The sequence below is a fragment of the Hippocampus zosterae genome, chromosome 14, assembly GCF_025434085.1.
Source record: "Hippocampus zosterae strain Florida chromosome 14, ASM2543408v3, whole genome shotgun sequence".
Classification (NCBI taxonomy): Eukaryota; Metazoa; Chordata; class Actinopteri; order Syngnathiformes; family Syngnathidae; genus Hippocampus; species Hippocampus zosterae.
In genome coordinates, this window is record NC_067464.1 from 6,628,228 (window position 1) to 6,655,007 (window position 26,780).

At 40.5% G+C, this 26,780-nt stretch overlaps 1 protein-coding gene across 2 annotated transcripts; it reads left to right on the forward strand.

The window, feature by feature from the left end:
* The first annotated feature begins 767 nt into the window (after positions 1–767).
* cnksr1 (connector enhancer of kinase suppressor of Ras 1) lies at positions 768–26,636 on the forward strand. Of its 2 annotated transcripts, XM_052086277.1 has the most exons (21): positions 768–1,201; positions 2,684–2,841; positions 5,614–5,816; positions 6,424–6,508; positions 14,091–14,135; positions 14,219–14,338; positions 15,525–15,584; positions 16,723–16,788; positions 17,176–17,304; positions 17,999–18,117; positions 19,081–19,208; positions 19,327–19,502; positions 20,087–20,120; positions 20,197–20,372; positions 20,607–20,680; positions 20,761–20,832; positions 21,094–21,164; positions 21,763–21,824; positions 21,899–21,986; positions 22,057–22,238; positions 23,206–26,636. In XM_052086277.1, the coding sequence occupies exons 1-21, from the start codon at positions 1,150–1,152 to the stop codon at positions 23,665–23,667; spliced, it is 2,562 nt and encodes an 853-aa protein (XP_051942237.1). In that variant the 5' UTR covers positions 768–1,149; the 3' UTR covers positions 23,668–26,636. The 2 variants fall into 2 exon arrangements, with proteins under 2 accessions (XP_051942237.1, XP_051942238.1); XM_052086278.1 differs by lacking the exons at positions 768–1,201; positions 2,684–2,841; positions 5,614–5,816; positions 6,424–6,508 and adding an exon at positions 10,257–10,471.
* The last annotated feature ends 144 nt before the right edge of the window (positions 26,637–26,780 follow it).

The following is a 26,780-nucleotide window of genomic DNA, read 5'->3' on the forward strand; positions in this document are numbered from 1 at the left end:
GTTATGTGGTTTGATAATTGTACATGTTTGCTCACTTAAGAAACAATTACGTGTACAGAACAAGTGATGGAGCACAAATACTGGAATACTCTATTTAAGTAGACAAAGAAAGCTAATTTACGCTATATGCACTTTCATCAGTAAGAATGCGACTTTACATTTTCTCTTATAAGGTATCAAGACAAACACACACACACACACACACACACACACACACACACACACACTGATAACAGTGTTTTCAGTGAAAAAAATTGTTTTCAATATCAATGGCAACGTAAGATGGCTGCCCTACGTCTTCAAACACGAGTGACCTATTGTTAGTCCATTCATATACAGTATATGTTCGTATGTGAGATGGAGAAAAGCTGTTGATTTTGCTGCTTAATTCATTTTTCACAAACACCTCCACACATTTTTGACTTGACTTCCCATTTAAAGTTATTAGAAAAAACTTGTAATGCTATACGAATAACGTCATAAAATAAACCTGATCAAGTTATAGTTTTTCGAGAATAACATTAAATTACGACAAGAAAAAAACGTTTGAGAAAAAAGTTGCCATGTTACAAGAATAAATCCAGTTATTGTTATTGTATTTATCGTACTATTAATTATTACGTCATAATCAAATTGGGTAATCTGAAGAATCCTCAACTGCAAATAGTTTTTGTGATATTACAATTTCTCTAAACATTTAAATGAAATGTAAACAAAATAGATACAACAAAAATGTATTAACCCACCCAATGACCGAAAGATTTTGATTCATTTTTTTAAATTAAATTTTTATTCAAGCTATATTGAACTTCTACCAAAGTTCTTTTCTGTTCACATACGTGGATTCTGACTAAAGTGTTGCTTCATTGCAGGTACTGTATAGTCCTTTATACAAGACTTCCCACAGGTAAGAGTAGGAGGGAGTAGGGGGGAGGGACACCACCACTGCTTGACTACGAGAGGGGAGCTATGGGGCTTTGCTGCCAACTCCCACCCACCTGTACCTGAGCGAAGGAGTTCCACTCGTCGTCCTCGTCCGATTCGAGTGCCAGTTTTCCGTCTTTCTCCAATAACAGCGGCAGCAGGGCCTGGTAGACGTCAGCCAAGGCGGCGGGGAGCTGACCGAGTGCGTGGAGCAGCACGCCGAACATGGAGCCGATTACGGCCTGGAGCGAGGAGACGGTGTGCCAGTGGCTCCAAGGTGAGCCCGATTCTCGCCACTGCCTACTATACCTACTTTTTGTTCCTTGCTACGATCTCCTGTTAGCTATTTTGGAGTCACAAATAGAAGCACGGCGATTACAAAACACACACGTAAATCCTTTGGGAAGTGAAAGGTGGAGGTGGAATGAGGAAGTGGCCCAGAGGAGCCATAACAGTCTTTGCTTAGATCATGTCAACACTGTGCTTCACGCAGTGGAGTGTTGTGACATGCTTTTTCGATCAGACTTTTCTTTAAAGTGAGAACGTCTAACCAGAAGTGGCAAAAGTACTCAAACTTAAGTTGGAGTACGCCCTGGTAAAATTACTCATTCAACTCCTTCAGTAAAAAGGTACTCAAGTACAAAGTCGACTTGTTACTGTCAAATATACAATAGTTGTTTTGGTAACTTGATGTTTCTTCAGATTAGACGTACGTAATTCAATGCCAGAATCTGGTGGTTTTTAGCCTGGCATTTGCCAAGAATCGTTGTTGGAGGATTCAACATCAAACAATTGACTAATTAGACAATACATAAGTATATATCTATGTCTACATACATACGTATTTATACACAGATATATATTTCTATACACATACAGTATATATAAAGAGATTTTAATTATTATTATGATTTTTGTTTTTACTATTTATTATATACCTCTCCCATTTTGATAAATTGGCACAACAAAAGAAAAATGTATTTGGACAGACCTGACACCAAATTAATGTCTGTAGTGCAGTGAAAAGATCGATTCAACAATTTAAGTGGATGAAACTCAAAATATATCAAGTCGTCATTGTGGGCAACTTTTCATGGACAATCGAATGAAAATACAAATGTATCTGTCATTAATACGTAAACAGTCTGGTTCGAATACGTTGTGGCTCAGCTCAGACCTTTTTGTGAGTTCTCTGCTTCCTCATGTACGGTATGTTCGGTTCATTGATCATTCAAAACTGTCTACTGTGTATATAATAACAAGTAAATCTGATTAATGACCAACTTTGAATTCTCTTAAACATTTACTAGCATGTATGACAGGTCACTTTTCCGATTACAGATGTGCTCCAGGAAATTGATTCAATAATGATAATTTATTTGCTGCAAAATGATACATCTTTGGTCATCTATTTATGCCGACAATGTATAGTGACCGGGAGAACAGTTATATGCTCTTTCACTAGATGGCAGCAGTAGCAATTGATTAGCCCCCAATTTATAGTCCTGACCAGATATCATTAAACACTGCTGTTAAAACTGCCGCTGTTGTGAAACCGCGACACAAGTAAAGATTATTGCATACGTATTGTATTGTCGTCACAGTTTGTTAGCACATAGCCTCAGATCCTTTTACAGCGTCCAGGTTCCAGGTGCATGTCTCGGCCTGTTTTTGTTTTTTTGTTTTTTCCCTCTTCTGCTAATATGGCCTTTCAGTATGAGAAGCCTGACTCTTCCCATCTCTCGTGTCCCGCTGCCAGGTCTGGACGCACCCTTGCATCGTTATGCCTTGTCAGAGTGGCATCTCTCCGGCCTGGATCTGCTCCAATTGACTTCAGAGGACCTGGAGAGGCTGGGAGTGTCCAAGATCGGCCACCAGGAGCTGATATTGGAAGCCGTGGAGAAGCTGTGCTCCTTGGTGAGGCGTGAATAGGAGTCACGTGTATTCTGTGTGCGGTGTGTGACCACGGTGATCGAGTCTATGGGTGTCTTGAGGGTATTTCAGATGTCATGTGTTCAGACTAGAACGCTGACTCTCCGCTGTTGAATGACTGTTTACAGTCTACCACTGGATTTAGAACATGTCTTGTTGCAAAACATGTCTTTCCTGGAAAGAGCTTGTAAAATTCATTGTCTCATTGTAGTCTTTGGTATCAGTGTTGTTTTTTTCCTGTTCTGAACGAGATTTAGGATGTTGTGCTTTGGGGGCTCTGGTTAGGGTTAGGTAGTTAGACTATGGGTTAGGTTAAACGTTAAATTCATGGGTTTTGTGTCAGGGTTAAGTTTGGAGTTGAGAGCACTTTTTATGCATTCAGTCTGCGCGCATCCGATTGCAGATAGCGGTCCACACGTATTTACGTAACATGGTGCAACGCACACCCTGCGGACACACAAATGCGCCAAGTATTAATTGGCCTTGCTCACCATGCGATGTTGTGATGCCTTCAAAAGAGATCTGAGAGTCATTAAAAGAATCAAACGCCATGGATGTAATAATCAATCAAGTGATTCATGCGGGGAATTGAGCTTCGATGACCTGCTGAAGCAATCAACAGATGCAGTATTTTCAGTTTGCGGTCAAAAAGAAAAAATTGATGTCACTGTCGGCTATATCCATGCAGATAGGGCTGTCACCACCAAATGGTTTTTGAACTGATTATCCTATTGATTATTCCATCGAATAACTACAAAGTATATAATCAGATGGATTTGGTTGTTTTAAATACGCAATGCGGAATTGTCTTTGTTTTATGTTTAGTTTGACAGTAAACGTCAAGTATGAGTGGCATCTTCAAGCTGCTGTTTTGAAGAATTGTTCTCCATCTGCCAAACTGCCGCTTGTTGTAAAATCATTTTTTTAATTCACTGCCACCATTCAGTGGTCATACGGCAAAGAAATCAGTCAGCGACTGCTTGTATCTCGAACAACTGGTGCGCATAGCTCAAAGGCAGCACTGTACTATTCCCCATTTTGTATTCAATTAAGTGTAACGGCCACGCGTTGCCGTATCGTTGTCCTCGGAGTGAACTTGCAAATTTATGGGACCTCTACTTTAGTACTCTAATGTCCGGTTACCTCTGCCTAAGCACTTGTGAGGTCGTTTTATTTATAAGACTTAAAGCGGTGTGTTAATTGGTAGTGTGTTTGTAGGCTAATTGAGCAAGACAGTGCAGTGACAGCCATTGACCGCCGCACTTGGCAGCTCAAGCGGCTTAAACCCGCTGCCAAATCGCAGACAGGAGCCTTCATGCCGACTCTCTTTCTATGAATGTGAACGCTCACGTAAAGCTTTAAGGACAGACGCAAATGTACAACCGTTTTATAAGAGGCACCCGCATGGTTAATACAGTTTCCATTTACATTACAGAGCGCCATCCAGCCTCCTGTTTGGCTTGTGATCGCGCTCATTCACGAAACCAAGCATCACACGGAGGAGCGTGACCGCTTTCAAGTGTGCCGTTACGTCATTACAACGAGGAGAAAGCAATGAAAAATTCATGGACACTCTGTGACTGTGGATTAGTGCCACTGGTTGATATGTAACAACAAAGCCCGACTGGAACAAACCTCTTGACCCCTGATGAGAGCGTCCTGAATGCGACCTGCCTCTGCTCTCTTGCAAATACATTTCATTAAATTTGGATGGAATTAAAGAGCATGTATTGTCGCAATATCACAGTGCGCAGTAGTTCTTGCTTTACTGAACAAGTTACAAAAATCTTGAAAAAGGACTACCATCATCACCTAGTCGCTTTAATGTCCTTGCCGGACGAGAGTAATAGCTTCTAATATTTTGATGTTTTGTCATATTTGTGAATGTGGGGCAGCCCGGTTGGCCAGTGGTTTGCGCGTCGACTTCACATTGCAGAGGTACCGGGTTCGATTCCAGCTCCAGCCTCCCTGTGTGGAGTTTGCATGTTCGCCCCGGGCCTGTGTGGGTTTTCTCCGGGTACTCCGGTTTCCTCCCACATTCCAAAAAACATGCGTGGCAGGCTGATTGAACACTATAAATTGTCCCTTGGTGTGAGTGTGAGTGCGAATGGTTGTTCGTCTCTGTGTGCCCTGCGATTGTCTGGCAACCGGTTTAGGCTGTCCCCGGCCTACTGTCCGAAGACCGCTGGGATAGGCTCCAGCACCCCCCGCGACCCTTGTGAGGAGAAAGCGGATCAGAAAATGGATGGATGAATGGATTTGTGAATGTTACTGTACATCATGAATATTGACCTGGAGCTTGATTTGGGGAGGGAAAAAAAGTGAATCGTGAATCGACATCTCAATTCAATCTTTTGCTGAAATCGTTCAGCCCGCAACAGCACTCATTTCACTGTGATAAAAGCACACCTGCGCCCTTCATCTGAACCGCCGTCCGTTAGCTCATCCCTCGGTGATCATGTCCGCAAGTCTGAATTTCCACCTCTTCACGCTTTTAAATGATGGCTGTAGAGAATAAATGTAAAAATCATCAATGAAGCCATTTTCTGTGTTTTCACAATTGCTCTGCCTTGGTCCAATCACACATAAGGGTTTGTCTGCGCTTTTGTCACTTATAATACATGAGATGTGAAAGTCCCCCATTAACTGATGTCGACCCAGCTAAACAAGTAGTAATCCGGAACATGTTTATCCCTTAAATTACATTCAAGCTTTGAGTGAGGTTTTCATTCCTTCTTATAAATTTGTCCCTATCAGTCATTCGACGACAGTGGGGAAAACCTGCAGGGCCTGACGGAGAAGCTGCGATTCGTGGCCCACAACTTGCAAATGGGCATCCAGAGTCACTGGCGCCACAACAGCTACGACGGGCAGAGCGCCACCAAGCTGTCCACCAGTGTGTTGCACGCAGTGTTGGAGCTCATCGCCTCCGCCAAAGGACTCTTCTCCATTCTGAACAGGTCAGTGAAGAGGAAAGTTACCTAACGGTTACAAACACATTATGCCAAATACAATTTTTACCCGAGTCAGGCTTGAGTAGGAATAGTGGCATTGGATAATCAAAGCACATTATTTAACATTGCGGCCATGAAATTCTGAGGCAAGAATAATGTTTTATTCCAGAAGCTATCCTCTTAAGTTTTGGCACATCAACAACTCGCAGCTATATGAAGTTATTGCGTCAAATTGATCTTATCAAGTGCACCACCTTCTGCATAGCAAAAGGTGGCATATTTTGAAATTCAATTTTTTAGGAATATTTTATGCCTCAAAAGTCAAATACTTAGCTCAGTTAGCATTGGAATTGACGATGATAGACATGAAAGGATTGAAAGAGATTAGCTGGCTGATTGCTGTGTCGAGAGTGGGAGACACAACTCTCCTTTGTCTTCTCATTTCATCATTTACCGCATTTCCACAGAGTTAAGCTTCTCTTTTTACTTGGAATTATTTAGAAGTCTAAACAACATGGACGGCAGCTCTACACAATGATTTGCGCTCGTCTCCACTGTGTTTACATGCTGTTGCGCTATTATGATCCAGTACATTTTGATTGTGTCTCGTCAGGTATCAGCTCTCCCAGGTGAGCGCACGCACGACCAGCAAGAAAATCTTGAGCCAGTGCAAAGAACTGGGGATGATTGTGCAAAAGGTTGGTCTTTTTTTTTTTTTTTTCCATCCGTCTGATTTCTACTTGTACACCTTGTCCACATTTGTGTCTGGTTCTGCTGGGTGATCCCAGCCGACTTTGGGCAAGAAGCGTGCCCTTTCTATTTGCGGTTCATTATTTATGATTAAAACAATTCGCGTTCTTGTGTTTTATTATTCCTGTGGGGTCTTTCCCCATCTGTTCGTTGAAAAATTCACCTATTCCAGTTTTTTGCGGTCATACTGGAATGCTCTAAGATGCCACACGATGATGCAAAAACTCTGTCTAAATAGCAGTCGGTGTTAAGGAAGTATGGTGAAGTGATGCATCTCTTTCTGTGTTGGGGATGAGTTTATTTTAGTCTGGGTAGTTTGTGGAACTAACTGCACATGTCAATATTTGTGAAAAACAAATCAGCCATTTTATTCTGCTAGAAGTTTGAAATGATATCCAACTGTTTTAAGATCATACTTTGTGGTATAATTTAGAATTGAAATGATAACATTCCTAGGGGGCGTCACAGCGGTGCTGCTGTAGACTCCACAAATAGGGGGTGAGGGGGCAATGGTCGGTCCACTCCTATTTGTCCTGTTTAGCGGCAAGTCAGTTAATCATTACCTTCCCCATCTTCTTTGCACAATGGAAAAATATGATTTTTTAAAATGTTTAAAGAGGAAGGCATGTTTTTTTTTTTAAGCATCCCCATATAGAGGAACTACGACTGGCTGAAACTGAGCAGGAGCACAAGATCCCCTTATTCAACCTGCCTCACATGCGTTATCGCTACATTCCTGGCATATTTGAAAGCCACTCGTTCCTTGAAGACGAAAGGAGGAGGAGGGCTGGATTGTGGACATGTGACTTGCGTGAGGGGCTTGTTTTTCAGGATGTGGGGGAGAAATTAGAGAGCGAGGTCCTTAAAGGATGAATGTTAAATGCTAAGTAGAAGGGATGAGCTTGAATGAATTGTCCACCTCATGGTGGAGGGAGCGAGCCAGTGACTCTTGACAGATAGTGAAAGGCGGAGAGGAGGAGGAGGAGGACTTGAAGGAGGGATTACACAGTGACTGCTTACTGACTTTTGACTCTGCGGGGAGTGTATTATAGTAACAGAGCAGCAGGAAGACGAGACTATTTAACTTGGGACGTTTGGGCCCTAACAAAAATAAAAGTGAAAGAATGCAGGCATGCCTACAGATTGAAAGCTAGAAGGAAGACCAGCATCTGATTTTAAAGGAATTTAAATTTAGGCCCTGATGTGGATTTCAGACCGGCACTGCAGGTACAGTTACTTCCTCGTTAATTCGGCTTCCTACAGAGATATATAAAACATTTTTAAAAATCATTCAATTAAATATTGTCTCTTAAACGTTTTTAAAATCAGTAGAATAAACCTGTTAAGTAGAGTTTAGTTGTCATTTAACTTTTAAGGACAGTACATTTTGCATTAAAAAAACACTTTAAAACAGGTCTACATTTTATTTCACTTTGTGAAATACATTTTAATGGAATCATTATTAGCCGTTTTATTTTCCTGTATTTATGTGCATTAACAAGGTTCAAACTGTGGAGAAAAGTTACAGTAGTTTACAGTTATTTTAAATAAGTTCTTTTTTTAAGGAATAAATCAGTTCCTTCATTCTGACGAACGCAACCTACAACAGGGCTACTGCACAACTGTATTTTCACGTTAGTCGTTTTGGTTGGGGCTTCGTGTGAAGAATTTTTTGAGGTGGTAGTTGACAGATATGTAGATAGACTCATAGTTATTTTGTTAGTTGTGAGTTTCAGATTGTATTCTATTAAAAAGACAGCGGTGTCCAAATTACGGCACGGGGGCAGATTGTGGCCCACTGTCCACTTTTTAGTGGCCCGCGGCATATACTCAAAATGACGTTTGACATGGGCCACAAGGCTAGTTTGAAAAAACAAAAATAAAGGTGCTACTACGATTAGTACATTTGTTTCTATATTGTAGACACATGCAAAGATACAAATAAACTTTACAACTAAAATAATGACCCAATTTGTCTCCAAAACAGTCTGAGGAATAAAGTTTTAGAAGCAAAAAAATGTTTTCCACTATCAGCTCTGTGTCGAGCTCAGATTTTAGAACAACAGGTAACTAGTTTTTTTTTGGTTTTGGTTCTGAATGTGTGGATCGTATTTGGTCGCTGTTCATTGCAAGTGTGGATCTAGTCTATTGGAATACGGATCCAGGGCCACCCCAAAATCTTAAATCCTCAACTATTTGCCTTATAGTAGTTTTTCGAAAACAACTAGAACATTTAAGCACGATATACAGGTAATGGCTTGCTTGATTGGTTTTACTGTTTGAGATGCTTTGCCTTGGCAAGAAAAATAAGAAAACAAGGAACAAAAATACAATTGTGTAAACCTAAACGAACTTGACACACTTCATAGGTTAATTGAAGGCTCAAAATGTTCCATAGGCGTGGGCGTATAGTAAGTGTGAATGGTTGTTTGTGTACTCTCGCTCATGCGTGATTTCAGAATGAAATTGTGTACAAGGAACAAATATTTACAGCATTTGTCATCACTGATTCATTCTATTCCTTCTGTCCGCATCAGCTGTGAAAATGATGACGATGCAGCTCATAATGTGGTGGAGCATGTGAAACATTAAAAAAAAAAAAAAAAAGGTTGTCAAAAATAGGCGCATGAGTGTGTTGGTATGCAGGAGCAGTGACAGTATCTCATTGACCACTGATGTGGAGGAGAGAAATGGAGCTGACTCATAGGATGTTTTCCACTCGAGTGTTGGAAGTGCGCTAAAAGTGATTGACTGGCAAGATCAGAACGTCATGATAAGTCACTGTACCCTGTACATGATAATGACGCCTATTGTGCCCTCATTTCCTGTTTTTGGATTCTTGTATGTATGCTATTGTATTCTCGTGTGTTTGGGTCATTGCTTTGTGTGGTTCTCTTTTCTCGCTCTTCAAGTTTCAGGTTTCTTGATTTGGTTTGTGATTTTTTATTTTTTTCGCAGTGAGTGGTGTTTAGTGTGTGTTTATTTTTGGCACAGGAGTTGATCATTGCGACGACCGCGCAAGAAATTGAACTTTTCGTGTCAGAAAGTTTCAAGCTGTACAGTGGACTATGAGCGATATCTAAACATAGCTCTAAATATCAACAACAAAGCAACTTTGATTTTGCCCAAATAGATGTTACAGTAAAAATAGTGTGTAGTGCTGTGGTTCTCAACCTGGGTTCGATCGAACCCTAGGGGTTCGGTGAATCGGTCCCAGGGGTTCGACGAAGCCTCTGCCTTGGAGGTTAAGACATACCCGACTCAACATGTCAATTAGTTATGACACGTCTGCTGCAGATGATCACCATTCATTTCAATTGAGAAACATGTTCTGAGGTATGAGAAACTTGGGAGTAAATGTAACAATATGACGACTGAAAAGTCATGATGAACTCAGAGCTGTTCATTAAGGCTGCGTGTTGATGACATGGTAGAAGAGAAATATCACAAATTCTTGAAGCCGTCCTCGCTGCATTATAAAACTGCAGCAAGTGTGTGTTCATCCATATCCACACGCATGTATTTGGAGCGTGTCCTGTATGTGTGGGTGAGTCACATTACGGCATGGGTGTGTGTGTGTTTGTAAAGGGTAACAAATAGGTCACATCAGTAGCATAGGATAGTACAAGAGAGCTGCTTCTCATGCTTGACAGTGAAGAAAGGACTCTGATTTCATGTTTGGTCAAGTGTGCGTGCTGTCATGCCTTCCACCAGCCCGAGGGCCACCACAATTGCAAGTCAGCTGGTGTGTGTTGCATGTTGTCGCTGCAATCGGCCAGCCTGCTGTGGATTGAGCTGAGACGGTGTTGAAGTTGCTCAGCCAGTAAGGACACGCTTGGAAGGGTGAAAGATGTATGAACTTTGAACCTGGATGTGGACGCAAATGTGTATTTGGAGGCTTTACGCTTGAGGTACGTGGATCTGATGTTGTGACGTGATGTTTCTGGTACTGTGGCTACTTTCCTCATTCCTCACTGAAATCTTGAAATTGCCCATAGGTGTGACAGTGAGTCTGAATGGCCATTTGTCAACTTTGGCAGCATTTTGTGACATCTTAGAATGTTTCAGGAAGAGCACACTTCAGTTGTCCATAGGTGGGAATGTGAGCGTGTCAAAGACATTGACAGGCACTGAATTGAAGATTGTTTTTGCAGGGTGATACTGCGTTATTTTATTGCTGTTGGCGGTATTAATAAGTGTCAATGGAAAAAGGGGGGAAAAACATCATGGTGTTAATCCTTTATCACGGGTTTGCAAAGATTAGTGCTCAAGGGCCTCACTTCATTTTTTTTTTAAACCAGGCCCAGGGTCAGGAAAAAGGGGGGAGAAAAAACCCCACTCATATATCTAAAACGTTTTATTTACATCTTAAAAGACCTTTGAATTAACATAACTCTTGCTCATGACTGTAGATGCTCGGGGAAACGAATTACAGAATGGAGCCATATTTTGTCCAGCACTGTTTTAAATGCTCACTGGGCTGAAGTCTCTCATGACATTTGCTGATATGCTGATACAATAACGTAGGATTTTTTGGTGCACGGATTGAAAACGATTGCACCTTTGAGGCTTTCCGCGATATGTTTGTCATAAGGAAGCTAGCCTTGCATCATCTCCATGGCAACCACCTACTTGAGTAGCTTATATAAAATTTTACTGTTCAGAGTTGCGTGCAGCGTTTTTACAGATTAATTCATGTCCTTTCATTTGTAAAAAAAAACAAAGCAAAATCAAAAAATTCCTTACCGGGTCTTTTAACAAGTTTAGCTCTTTGACGCTATTATGAAGATAAAATAAAAATCAAGGTTTAAAATGGGAATGGTGTCACCTTGAGAGATGTTAAGTAAAGCAGTGATGTGGAAAAACGAGAAGCTGGTAGAAGCAAGAGTCTTTTTATAGCCGGCTGTTGACCTGCTGGCAAATACAAAATATTTGATGAATGTAAACTTGATGCCGGAGACAGAACGGCGGCTTACAACACTGTTTTACTGATTTGTTTTGCTGTTTATTGTACATGTTAAATTGCTCCACGTACAGCACTTTGTATGCAGCGATGGCTGTTCGAAAGTGCTCTATAAATACAATTGAATTGAATTGAATTGTTTTCACGACAAAACACGAAACAATGAACGTCAAGTTTTGCATATTTGAACCCTCAATTAAGGCTTGTGTCTTTTTATCTCCATTGGTTCCCTTATTTTCCCATACTCCCACAAAAAAAAAAGCTTGTCTTTGTTTCCTTGACAACCACGGAGAGAGCAGCTTTAGGCCAAAGACACATGCACACACATACACTGAGCCACATAACCCAGAACAGCACAGTACCTTCTCTTTTTATCCACTCGCATAGTCGGTCCTTTAAATACATGAGAGGAGACCTTGATGAGGAAACTAAAAATGGGCCTTTCAAAATGCAACTTTCGGGTAAGGAGTTGATAAGATAAGATAAGATAAGATATCCTTTATTCGTCCCACACTGGGGAAATTTACAGCCTCCAGCAGCAAGAATGTATGTAGAAAGAAGAAAGAAGATGATGACATATTAAATCGCAATATTGGGGCGAGGACAAAAATAAGTTTTTCAAAATCCTTTGCCCCTAATGATGTCGCACATCAGTATCCTAATACCTCTCCGCACTTGTTCAAAATGGGTTCCGATGTGTCGTTTTGGTGTAATATGATTTACTTACTTTGAGTCATTTATCGGCTGACCTTAAAAGGGAAATCTCTGCCTTGGTATTACAAGTCTCACTTTTAGACATATTTTAAAGTTCATCTTTTAAACCCCGAGTGGTGTCAAATGGTTGCAATCTCCATGAGCAAAAAAAAAATTATCTATGCGGAAACATGCTACGGCCTCTCATTCGACATGGTCAGTGTGGGAACGTCGTCTTCTCGCAAACCTGTGGCCACAGTCGTTTCCTGCTGTGACAAATGTGATGTGTTCCAAAAAAATAAATGACAGCATCATTTCCAGTGACAGGTATGAACGGTGTGTAACCTCAAGTATTGAAATGCTGCAAAGAAAAAGGTGCTACTCCTCTTTCTCAGAATATCTCTTGAAGTGTTGACAGTATTGGGCATTCTGTGTAAGGTGGTGTAGTAGACCACAAAAAAAAATGGAAACAGCAAGTACCTCTGGCTGTCACACTGCCTAATGCATTGTTTAATTAGTTTGAAAAAAAATCTTGCTACTGTGGCCTCTTTGTTGCAATTTCGCAGAGATTAGTCACCCTTCACAAGCTTTTATGTAATCAACACTTCATTAGGCGCTCACGAAAGAGCTTTGTAATTCCCTGTTGCACTTGGGAGTCTCGCCACCGAGTGCTCTGCGTGGTGTAGACATCCACCCTCCTCTTTTCCTTCATTGTTTTTTTTTCCCATCTCATTGTCCATCTAAAAGTGTTTATATGGTGTTCATAAAAGTGAGCAGCTGCATACATCTCTATTCTGTAGACTAAATTTATTAGTCAAAGTAACCAAATTCTGGCTCTAACACGAATGCTAGCAAACAATGTTGAACATACAAGCTAACAATTAGCAGCTATGTGGCAGTGTTGTTGACCTTACAATTTTAGAGGCCTACTTTTATTTCTTTACTTAACTTTTAAACGATGTGTTAACTCATTCACTCCCAAAGACGTTTTTAAACATCTTTTCAGACTTGATCCAAAGTTGGCTGGCACTGAATGAGTTAATGTGTTTAAATGCCGCCAATGTACGTTCTTTGAATAATTTGGTACGCTACTTTTGTTTTCGCTGGTTGGCTTATGAAGGTCGTAAACCGTTGTGTCAATACTTTTCGATGCTGTGTCCTTGCTTGTGTGATGCACATTGAGTTGCCTTGTGTCTGAAATGTGCTATTCAAATAAAGCTGCCTTGCCTTTCTTCTGTAAATCTAGCAATTACTCACAGGCACTGGTTTATTTGGTTAGCTCGTCAGTTTGTTTTTAGTTTAAAACCAAGCAGCCATTTAGCTTAACTCTGGTCAGGCCAAGGGTGTCAAAAATGATTTTTAAGCACTGGATATCTGAACACAAATGGTTCAGCAACACGTTGGCAGATCATTTGGCAACCGGGATCCTTTGTGCCGAATGAATGACTAATATTAGTGCCGTACTGATGAGCTGATCAGAGTTGAGACACCTCTGACTCTCTTTGCATGTTATACTGCCCCCACGTGGTCATGGTGCACATGCCACTATGAGCAACGCAACTGAAGAAGAAAGTGTGGCAAAAACTACATTATATAACAGATTTATTTTCAATTATTGTATTTGAGTATGTTATCACTGTTTGTTTTACAAAGTACAATACAATATGATACAGACGGTGTCCACTATTTGCCCCATTGGCTTCAATAATAAAATCCACAGTAAGTGATTCGGAAACAGGAAATGCCCTGATTAGTTTTTTTTGTTTGTTTTTTTTGGAGCTTGTCCCATTTCCGCATAACACTACCAATCAATATCAGTCATCAGTATTAGATGACATACATATCGACCATGTGCCGTTTTCCCCATCTAACAGAAACGTACAAGCGTCTACGAGAAGGAGAAGGACATCATCTCTGTGGTAAGTCACTTCAAATCTTGTGCTCTTTTATCCCTCTTTTTTTTTTTTTTTAAAAATAATGATCCCATTTGTCATTGCCAAAGTGCCGTCAATTGGTGGTGGTGTGCGACGAGATCCTGAGCTCCAGTCCACAAGCTCTGATCACCAACACCACACAGCTTGAGAGTGTCGACCTGGTGCCCGCTTCACCTGGAGACCAGCTGGTAAATTTGAAAAATTATGATTATGATTATTATTATTATTTTGAATGTGCATCTTAAGTTTTCAATCACACTGACTTTGAAACACACCAAACTTATCTCTTCCTCCTCAGTCTTAAATCTTTTTTTTTTAAATGTGCTTTCAGCGTTAGTTTACGTCATTGCCTGCCTCTTCTCTCGAACTCAAGGTCGTTGATACCTTATGAAACTGGTTGAACAATACACCGCACCAAAGCCGATGCACTCAAAGCAATGATTTCACCACCTTTTCACTCATTTGCCTATTTTAGCATCGTCGTCTCGCGTCTATTTCTTATTCAAAGGGACACCTCTATTCAGTTCACTTTCCTCCCCTTCTCATGAAAGTAAGGAGCTTGCCTACTGCACGATCATAATGGCACTCCTGATTGCTCTTTGTCATCTGTACCATTCTCTTTCAGAAGCTCTTAAAAAAATCCCCCCAAAAATCAATACATTTTGATTAACATTGATATGTATTATTTGTTATGTTTTATATAGAATTTAACAAAAATGCTTGTTTTTTTTTCCCCTTTGGTTTGAGACTTTATTTTAAATGAAACTTTGGCAAAGAGGTGCATTTATTTTATATTCGGCTGTGGTTTTACTTCAAACTTTGGATAGTGTAATATGTACATTGGTATTTATTTTATATTTAACTCTTATAATATTCTTTTATTTATTTGAAAGCTTGGTTCTTTTATTATTTTAGATATTCATTTGTAACTTTATAAGTAAGATGGAGGTGAATGGGGAAACTAACTAATTGCAGCAAGTAACATAACATGCAATAAGAATGATTCTTGATTTTTCAACCAAAGAACCAAAGCAAGCACATTTGCACAGGAATATTCTTCGATGGTATATTCCTGCGATGAAGATCGCTCTTTTAGTGACTAAACAGTTTGAGAAATTTGCCAACGAGTGTAAATCTACTCTGTGTAGCCATGTGAAACGTATCGGTCGGGTCTCGAGGGTGAGATTAGCTTGCTCCTATGGTTGAATAGAACGAATCAGAGCAAGCTCATGGCTAATTACCGAGAGAGCCATCAATACATCTGGAGACAGGCATCGATATTTCACACAGTGATGACTGAACAATGCTCCCGTGTGTGTGTTTGTGTGTGTGTGTGTGTGTGTCTTTATTTTCCTCCCTCATTGTCTGTCCCAGGGCATCGAGATAACATCCATTGGCTCCAGTAACCACTATGTGACCGGAACTGTAGCAGAGGTCAGACTGTTGTTGGAGAAGCTTTAATCATACTATCAAAAGCCTTACATTTCCATCCATTTCAACTTTTCACAAGGGTCTGACCAAGCTGGATTTTCTAGGCCAATGCAGATTTCTGGCAGAATAAAATTGGCTGAGAAAAAAAACCTAACAGTAATTTACTTTTTTTTTTCTCGGCAGAACATTTGAATGTTTACCAATACTTTGGCCTTTAGCATTTGTTTAACTTTAAAGCAGAGAAAATGAACAAAAATCTGCACCCCCCCCCAACTCACCCCCACACACACATTTACCAAAACATAATGATAATTTAAAAAAAAATCCAACTTCCAAATGATTCTTACTTTTGATTCCGGGTTCCACCCAGTTTAGATTCTCAAACTTTTGAAACCCAAATCAAGAGCAAAAATACATCCAACCACACACACACACACACACACACAAATCTGACTTTTGGGTCATGCTCAGGTCCCCCAAAAGGTGATTCATTTATCAGAAAAATGATCATAAACACAGAGATTCTAATGCCTGGCGCTGGTGGCCTACATGCAGAGAGATCGTCAACATAAAAGCCACATATGCGATATGCGGTTTCCATAGTTACTTTTCAACATTCCACTCTGCATCACAATGGAGCGCTTTGCACTGTGGATCCATCCCTTTTTAAACGTCTGCAACACGTTATCTTTGGTGGAAAGTATTCCAAATGATGGACAATCGGCGCATTTGTTTTTAGAGCTAACCGAAGCTAATTAAGCGTGTAAAGTAAACAGGGGAGTGATTGAGGGTTGGGGGTAGTGATCATCAGCTGCTACAAGTACAGCTGGATCGCTCTTGCGGGTGAAGGTCAACAACTATTGGAAGAATTATCTCCTATTTTACTACCATTTGCTCTTTTTAAAAACTGCTTGGAGCTGTTTGGATACTTTTCTTGGTTGACAAGATGAATTAACACTAAGCACTGATGTAAAAGTAGCTTCTTTCTATTGAGAGCTAAACTGGGACGCACAGTTTGTACACTCGAGTGTCACATCAGATGAGAAGATGATTAATTGGGGTTGTTTTTCCCCCCACTATGCTTCTTTCTCAACTAAGCTCTTGTGCCACTTAGGCTGTCTTTATTTGCGTCATTCTTTAGCCTTCAAGTGAAGTCGCAAAGATCCTGGCTGGAGATGAAGTGATCAAAGTCAACAACCAGATCGTGGTGAGTTTTTCCCCCCGTTGGAAATAACATCTACAGTAATCATATAAAAGAAAAATATGTTGCACGCCGATACAATCTTATTCGGAATACAAGCACTGTTTTGAAATGGCACTGTAAACCCGACAATTTGCTGCCTTTTTAGCTGAAATCAGAGTTGTCATAGAGGCTCAATGGGAAAGCATTGCCTGTTTATAAAAGAATGTGAAGTTGAGGCCAGAAGCAGGCAAATTTGGCTCTGTGCTGTGTAAAAAGTCAAAGGCAAATCAGAAAGATCCTGCTCTTGCAGAATTCCATGACAAATTCCTAGTCTTCTGTTAAGTGTTCTGATGGAACTGTTTTGCAGAATCTCTATGTGAAAGAACTTCTGTGTGTTTTTCATTGCTTTAGGTGGGCTGGAGCAGGGCTAACCTCGTGAAGAAGTTACGGGAGAATCCCCGCGGCGTCAGTCTGGTCATAAAAAGGTCTTCGGGCTCACTGTGTCGCAGAGGCCCAGGCCAGTGCTCCTTCTCTGCGCAGGTCATTGAAGGACTCATCTACTCTAATCATTCAGTTCTGCTACAAATTCAATGTGACACTGCAGTCAAAATACACCAGCGACACACATTCGTGTCCGGTTCAAATCATTAATGGATAGTTGGAATTTTGTGTCACTTAGGATTAGACCCCGTAAACAATGCTAAGTCATTCACAATTTGACTAACTAACTAACTAACTAACTAACTAACTAACTAACTAACTAACTAACTAACTAACTAACTAACTAACTAACTAACTAACTAACAAAACAGCTGACAGACTGACTGACTCATTGACTAATAAATCGAGGCTAATAAAACACTTGGCAATGAATACCAGCGATCGATAGCGAACTCGCTATTAAGCTAGTTATTGAGCACAGCAATGACAAATCAATTTAAACAAATACCTACTAACAAATTATAAGCGATCCTACCTAGGAACCAAGGCAGATGGAGCTTCATCTAACTTGAGACTTGCTCCCTAGGAATCTACACTGTTAACTACCCAATACCACCAAGAGAATGGAGTTTTAGCATTCTGCTAACTGAGAAATAACTTTGAGTCACACGAGTAACTTACTAGCTAACTAACTAACTGACTTGCACTGTTGTGTTGGTAATGCCAAGACCCTGCAACAGTATCGAAAATGAAACTCACGCGCTTGTATCTGTGTTGATAACCCTGTCTAAAGGAGGAGGACTGCTACAAAGAGGAGAGTTCGGAGGAAGAAGAAGAAGAGGGCGAAGAAGACAATCCAAGACACTCCATTTTTGAGAGGGTAGCAGCTTCAGTTCGGTCCCTGTCTTTCAGGTAACAATTTTAATCCTACTTGATTTTCTTGCGAAAGCTGTCCTGATTGTTTTTTCTTTTTTGTTCATATACTGTAGCTAGGCAGCTAGCCAACTAGCTCTCCACTTCAATAAAACTGCAGGTTTACTTCGAACTACAACACTAAAACTACCTATGTTGTGAGTCACTATTTGAGCCAGCTATCTGCTCCACGTATGCTAATTGTGTTTAACATGTGCCCTGTAACCTGATAACATCATAAGGTGTCCACTGTAGTAACCGCTGTTCCTGAAAGGGCTAAAGCAAAGTCTCATAGTTCAGTCATGTAAATTTACAGACAGTACAGACGAGCGAGTGGAAACGCTTTACTTGTTTGAACGGAACCTGCTAGTAGCACTTTAACCTCATTCACTACCAGGACACAGTAGTTGGAATAAGAGAGCAAATGCCATAAATTCCACCCTGCGCACACAGGAAGACATGAGTAGAAAGATGAATAGCTGAGGTAGTTTGTGATACGTGCAGGAAAGATTCCAACGAGGAGTGAAAGGAAAAGGAGGAGACAGAGGGATGGGGCCAGAAGAGACAGTGAGACATGATGGCGAACAGATGCCCCCTGATAAATGGATGTAGTAGGAGGGATGAACATCTGGGCGAGGATTGTAATCCTTTTGGAAGAACAACGCGTTCACTTATTGCTGAAGTTCAATGTTTCATTTCAAAAACTCTTCAGGACTGAATTCTTTTATGCTCATCATATAGTGGTGCCGTTGACTGTAGTGTTGTGCGTTGTGATGAAATAGTGATATCAAAGAACAAACTGCAAAATGCAGGATTTCTCTGTGCTCTGCTTTTAACCCTCAGATATGCACACTGTTGACCATTAAGGTCATGAGCCATCCGTCTTCCACTTCTTATCTTAAATCAGCCCTACAATACCATTGATTTCCTTTAATCTCGGTCTGTGTATATTTTACTGCGCAGGAGAGCCGTTCTAGGGCCAGAGGTGACTGAGGACCCTATGGGACAAGAAGAATCAGAGCTGTCCGCCGATAAGGAGCTGGAAGGCAGGCTCACTCCACAAGCCACTCCATCGTCACAGTTAGTCTCAGGTAGAACACTTCCAGAAGCAACCAAGTCCTCCAGTTGACTTTTCCTACATTAACCTCTTGTTCTCCATGTATGTCACAAAAAGTCTGAAGTAACGTCTCTCACATTTGCGTTTTCTAGGAGAATTTGAAAGTTCGGCCGGGTCGAGACTGTCCCTGGGTCTCAACCAGACAAAAGACCTCTCGCCCTCATCACGAAGCACTTCACCCTTCGAATTCTACCGAAGTTCTTCACTGCAGGCACTAAACCAGGAGAGAGCGAGTGTCAGTTCCTGTCCCGAAATGGTTGGCCACACGGTAAGAAAATGACAACACCAGACGTAAGGTCTGGGCGACTGTGTGCAAAAACGAATCACCATGATTATTTTTCATTGATATTGAAATCAAGATTTAGAAATTCAAAACTTTGTATTTATTAAGATACCGCTATTAAAGTTTGAAATACAAGTTCAAAGAACAACAAGAACATCAATTAGCTTTAAGGTGAAAGAATAGTATATTGAAACGATAGCAATAAAAAAAAACAACAATTAAATGCCGCCAATCTTTTTTTCCCCCAATCAGCTGAAACTCTTGTGATTTCCGATCACTTTGATCGGATCGGGACTTTTGAAGGAATATCACCCCTGCAATGAAATGCTAATTTTCAACAAGCCTCTCGATGGGTCATTGCTTGCTAGCATTAGCATGCTTGCTGCACAAGCAACAAGGGTGTTTCACAACATTGCCGCACCGTTCGGCATAGTCATGGTTTTTCTTCAATTGTAAGCTTTTTATGATCGTGAGGAGCCAAAATCATAATCATGATTATATTTTGATGAATTGCCCAGACGTTTGAATTAAACTAACAGGCACTGAGTCAATTTCCGCTCGATTCTCAGGGACACCAGGAGACAAAGAAGAGTTCAACCAAAGGTACGTCTTGAGAATACAACTAACTACAGCCGGGTTTTTTTTTCGATCTGGATCATTTTATTTCATGCCATGCCAGGAATGACAGCTGCCCTTAGTCGCCGCCGCGTGTCCTGTCGAGAGCTGGTGCTGCCCGACTGCGACGGCTGGCTGTGGAAGAAGAGGAAGGAGAGCAGCGTCTTCATCGCCCAGAAGTGGCAACGCTTCTGGTTCGTCCTCAAGGGGCCGTCCCTCTATTGGTACACAAGCCAACAGGTGCGAATATGGTTCAATTCACGTACAGGTACTTGAAATGCAATTCAAGATTAGTTGAAGTTCTTATTGAGATATCTTTATTGTTGCGATTTGTTTTCAGTAATTATGCTATTGAGTTAAGGAATTTTAAAATGTACTTCAAGACTCCTTCACAATTTGGTTTTGATTTTAGATGTGCTGCTGTCGTGTCCACTGCATCCATTTTGACCCATCTTTTCATTCTTTACTATGCAGGACGAGAAGGCGGAGGGATTTGTCAACATCGCCAGTTACAACATAGAGAGCGCTGGCGAGCACAAGAGAAAATAGTAACGACAAATCTGTTTGGTTTGGTTGAGTGTTTCACATACGATGTGATTAATTCAAAGTCATTCTCTCCCATCTGAAGTGTGTTCAAAATGCGCCACCAGCGATTTCACAACTTCTTTTTCGCTGCCGACAATGTCAGCGACATGAGCAAGTAAGTTGGGCCCACAGTTGGTGTGACGTTCATTTTAGAAAAATTATTTAAAACAATTGCAAGGGTGACATGTAAAGTGTCAGCTTTTTCCTGAAGTGTTAGTCGACACTGCCCCCTAGAGTTAGTATTACAGACAATCCCCATCATTAATTAAAACACTTTTTTTTTTGTCAAACACGACGCATTTAGGAAAACATTTATGAACGTTTAAAATTTTGTCAATTGTTACATTTTTTTAAATAAATATGTTGTTTTCCGTAGGTGGATAAACTGTCTCATCACAGCAATTCAGAAACATAAGAAGTTCAGTCCGGGCCCAGACAGCGAAGAAGGTACCTTCCCACTTCATGGCATTTAAATTTTAAATGAAGTTGTGTCATATTTAAGTCAGAAATAATACTTTAGTCAATATTTGTAATGACAAACAATACCGTATTTTTTATGCTGATATCATGTCTATGACACTGGTATGTAGAAGTGCTGTTTAATGCTAACGTAGTCTTGTTATTTATAAAAAGGTGAATGACATATATTTTACGTGGAAAAAAAATCTCACAGCCCACCAAACATAAATTTCCCCAAATTTAAGTCGAGCCATACCTCGACTTACAAATTTAAATCCTTCCATGACTGCGATTGTAATTCCATTTAGTTGCATCGCAAATTGTGAGCCAATGCAAGATTATAGATGGCTATTTTTCCTCATTGAAAAAAATTCTATTGCATTTTTGTTGTGTTTTGGGGAGGCTGGAATGGTTTTATTTACGAGTACAGTCGCTGCACCAATTCAACATGTATCTCAAGGCTCTACTGTATGTTACTCACATTGATAGATATATCTGTTGTAAATAATAGATATAACAACATACTTTTATTTCTGGTCGGGAAACCTCCCACCAAACCTTGACTGTGCATGTGCATTCAACACAGAGTGTTACAGTGAGACAGAATCCGAGACTGAGGTATCCCCTTCGTCCCGCAGGAGAAATAAGGTCAGTGCATCTGCAAAGGTAAACACATTGTTTCGGAGCAATTCATCTTAAAAAGTGTTGATGATGTGTGACAGAAAGTGCAGTCCAGCACCCTACCTCGCCCCAAGCGCAAGACCAACACTAAGGTGCCGTTGCCAAGTCCTACAACAGGGGGCAGCAAAGGTATGAGAATACTTCCATTAATGCCTGCTCCTGACTAATGTTGACTAAACTTGACACTGGTGGTTTCCAGCCGCCCCAGAAGACGAAATGGGCAAAATGTTGAATAACATCAAGGAAGGAGGCGTGTCCCTAATGGGCCAAGAGCAGCCGTTTACACACGATCACTTCAGGAGGTCGTTCATCCGGCGCAACAAGAACCCCGTCATTAATGAGAAAGCACATACGCTCCGTGCCCTGCAGAGCACCCTGAAGGTGAGTGTGGATGGTGGGGGGGAGGATCAAACCTGTGCTTTGGTTTCGCTCTCCCAAGTTCATTTAACCATCAGGTATCGTAAGTTAGTGGAATCAATTATTGATTAATGGTAGAGAATTCAAGGCCCAAAGGAGTGCACTATTTGATCAGATTTTGAAAAACTGAAACAATGAATTCACTGCCAGCCATTTTCAAAGTCTCTCATACAGTGTTGCCAACCGTTTTCGAGCTCACCTTCCAAGACCTACAGAAGAGAGTTCTGTGATAATATAGACACCGAAACATAGATTTTGGTTTTCCACCCAAAATTTGTTTCCTGCTTTTCCCATTCTTTAATAAGCAGCAGTAGAACATGGTTTGGTTTTATCAAAAGAAACATACACAATAATCTTTTTTTGGGGGGGGGGGGTTGTAACAATTCAAACTGTAAAATAACAAAAACTAGACTGAGAAATTGTTTTTGATGGCCAAATAATAGTTTGCCATTTGCTTTATGAACTGTGTCATCTTTGCTCACGGTCAGAATACACACTTTCTACTAACTACCGGGACTCATACTCTTGTTAGTACAATACTTATTCATTCTCTGTTCAAGTGTCTAAACTTCTCCGACTTTCAACATGTTGGCTTTTCTCTCCCTCATAATGAATGTCACATATTCACCTCCGACTCTTTATTTTCAACTCAAAAGCTGTGCTGATCTCAAATCCGAATTAGTGCAACATTGCCATCAACTGGCATCTTTTGTCATTACATATGTAGAAGCTTGAATTTCCCAGACAAGGTGGGCAAAACCCTCTTTCATGCCTACCCATTTCCAGACATGCCTGGCGAATGGATTTCATATGTGGCAATAAATGGCTCCATGATGTGGTATGCTTTGGATCGCGGCCTATGCCTTTTCATCGACAGAGCGACAGATCGATAGTAGATACTGTGGAATTAAACCCCTACGTTGTTCTCCAGGCCAAGGAAGCTGAATTACAGCAGATCAACAAAATTCTGGAAGGTCCTGCCGTGACAGCCTCAAAATACCGCCAGTGGAAGGAGCAGAACGAAGAACTCGTTCAGGAAATCGAGAGACTGGCCTCTCTCAGGGCTTCCAAAGTTAGAAATGCCGACACCAGCGCCACCAACGTTGCGCTGCAAGACAAGCCCGGCGATGAGGTTGCCGTAGAAACGGTCGCCACGGAAACGAGCTCTGCGGAGACAAAAGGCGCATACAGACTGAAACTCAGCGACGGAGAGGAGCTGGTTGACGCCGAGCCCTCACATGTTCTCCTGGAGCTCCCTCAGGGCTCTCCAGTGGAAGAGCGAAGCAGTCTCGGTTTGGAACTCTCGTTGGGCTCTCTGCAGGAATCCATCAACAAGCAGCTGAGTGAGATGAGGGAGAGCGGAGAGGCGTCCGACTCATATTTTTACATTTAAACACATCTACTGTAGTCTGTGACAAAGAGACACAGGGAAGGACCTTTGTCGGTCCAGAAAGGTTTCCTTCCGAGCCACTTTTACGCAGCCTGGAAAAGCCAGCTATCAACAGCATTGCTGAATCAACAACTACAGAATGGTGGTGGCAGTCAACTCGCAGGTATCAGGTTGGAGAAAATCATAAGCCTGACAAAGTAAGGAGTTGAAAGTGCAGATCTGTTTTCATATCAACGACAATTCAGATTTCTGCATCACTAGCAGATATAATCGGACAGATTTCAGCAATATTTCAAGTGGTGAAAAAAAAACGAGTACTACTAATATTTTTAATGTGCATTTGAAAAGAGTGTTGAGTCAAATATAAAACTGTTTTTTTTTTTTTTTTGCTGAATCACTCTGGGCAATAGTACTTTTATGAAGACTCAAGAGTGTTGTAATCATCTCTGTTTTATCTGAGTTAAAAGGAAAAAAAATGAAAGCCATCCATTGTTTAATTTCCGTAAGGCACACCTTTCAATTACAGGAATTGCGCAAGTTTATATATAATTGGGTATCAGTGACAGCAGTGAAAACAAATTTTATTTTTACATATAATGTCACCACGTGGAAGCATGTAGAGTAAACAGTCGAGGGCTAAGAACTGATCTCTGCAGGACTCCACTTGTAACGTTACAAAAGTCAAATCCATGAATTACACGTTGTGTCCTCTCGAAGAAAGAAAAAAAAAGGTTGGGGGGGGGTTAAAAACTCAAGTACAGCAAGGATATGTTTGTACTTGTGTTCGTACTCTGCCCTGGTACGTACGTACGTTGTCAAGCACTGATTTTTATACCTCCGTAAACTGTATCTAAAGCAGCCAGAACAAATGGTCCAACAGAAAATGACATGGCAGGATGCATGTGAGTTTTACAAATGCTGTCAGGTTCTGACCAGACATAGGGAAGTCACTCCCTTATAATCTGTTTAACCTACACGTGGAATTTAGGACTATGGAACATAACTGGGAAAAAAAAAGTTAAACTGTATTCATTATCCTTACGCCTATCCTTTTCTTCAATTTCCTGCTTTGGCGGGGTTCTTATTGTCATCCGATACATAATCATGACTTGGTGAAGTGGCACATGGCACATTATCCAAGTTGGCTTGGAATGTCCCCATTCCAAGAATGGTGGTACCTCGATTTGCAAGTACTCGACGGAGGCAGCCAAATCCACAACATGCAACAGTTTGGCAGATAACATAAACGCCACAGGCTTGCTTCAAGCAGTCGAGTGCCACTCCCAGTTGAGGTTTACTGAAAAGTCAACATAAAAAAAGACAATGGTATGACTCATCACTGCGACTTCTGAGCAGTTGTGACTGTCGTGTTCTTGTATATACGCATACACACGTACACGAGCAGAAGCTGCAAAACAAATTAAATTGTGGAAACATGACATGCAAACTGTTTAATTCAATAGATTCCATATTATGATGTTATGACTGGATGCTTTTATAAAGGACAGTAAGTACGATTGTTTAATGCAACGGATTGATGGCGTTTCCATTCATTTCAATGGAGAAGAATGTTTTGAAATGCAAGTGTTTTGGTTTATGAGCGTTGACATGTAACAAACTCAACTCCCTCATCAGGGCACCACTTTAACTGTAAAGTTTGGTGTTTTTTCTGCAATTATGAGACATTTTAATATTTGTAAATGGGACAGTAGAAGACTGTAAATTGCAATCCATATATTTCTGTATCTGGCAAATTTTGTGGGATCTGTGTGTGTAAAGAGGCTTTATTCACATTTGCCTGTAATTTTTTTTTAAGACCTTCACTTGCTGTAGTTTACATTTTGAACAAGTTGCCAATTGTCAGTATAAAAAAAATTATTTAATTCCATTGATTTTGCAAGTAAATATGTACATGCCTTTTAAAATGTGATGTGTAAATAGTTTTCAAGACGTGCGACATGTGCCCGTTAATTGAACTGTGGAAATTTTTGCACAAATAATGTACATGTCAATCACTGCCAAGGGAATGTTTTTTCCCTTCACATTTGTCCTTTTGATGTACAAATAGATTTTAATAAATGAGGATCTAGTGAAAGAAGTGAAACTATTTAATCGCTCCAGGCAGAGTGAAATATTTTATGATTTGAACAAATACCCACAATTCACCATCTGATGAAATTGCAATTTTGCATTGGAAGCACATTAATGAGCTAAGAAATGGCCTTCTGGGGGTGTATTTCCCTCTGTGGTTGACCAAATCCGTGTAATAAATGTTTGGATTGAATAACCGTCAGGACATTTCCTACCTTAGGCAGATTTATTGTGATGTGCTTGTATTTGTTTATCAACCATACAGTGACGTGTATAAAAAGCGGCCTGGCTCATTTTCATTGTGTGAGTCATCTCATAATAAAAAAAAAAAAGAGCGTCATGATCACCCTGACTTGTCAACTTGAATTATTCCGAATGCATTCATGATGATTCATCTTTATCTGTTATCAACTTTTGTTGGATTGTGTTTTTTATTTTGTATTTTTTTTAAATGCGCTGTAGGATATCTTTCATTTTCCAATGTATTATATGACGTAACCTCACATCCCTGTGTCATTATTGTTAAGCATTTTGCCTTTAAAAGCAGATTACTTAAGTGTGAAGGGAAGCAAAATAAGCCTTGTTATGATTCCCTTTTGTAACCCCGTCTCATATAACTAAATACCATCCAAAACTTTTAAAACACCTTTCATTAAAATACGGTGCAGGTGTAAAGTTTGGCAAAATACGATAACTTTGTATGTTAACATCCGATGACAAACTCCACTGCAACGCGCTCACCTGCTGTTTTGCATAGTTTGAATGTCATTTGGCTTGTTCTTTTGTCACTTGTCACACGTTGTGAAAAGTATTTGAGACGGAAGCCAAGTACGGTGTCGCATTACTCACCCCCTTGGTTTAATTAAATGTCATCAATTTCACGTCATGCGGCTCATTCTGCTAATTAACGCTTTAAGGCGAAGGGATGTCACTCAGCTTTGATTTGGGGGTATTCCCCACACCTTATCTAAATTCCGAACAGTATACAAATGTCTTCAAATGGGTTATTTATTCATAAGAGTTCT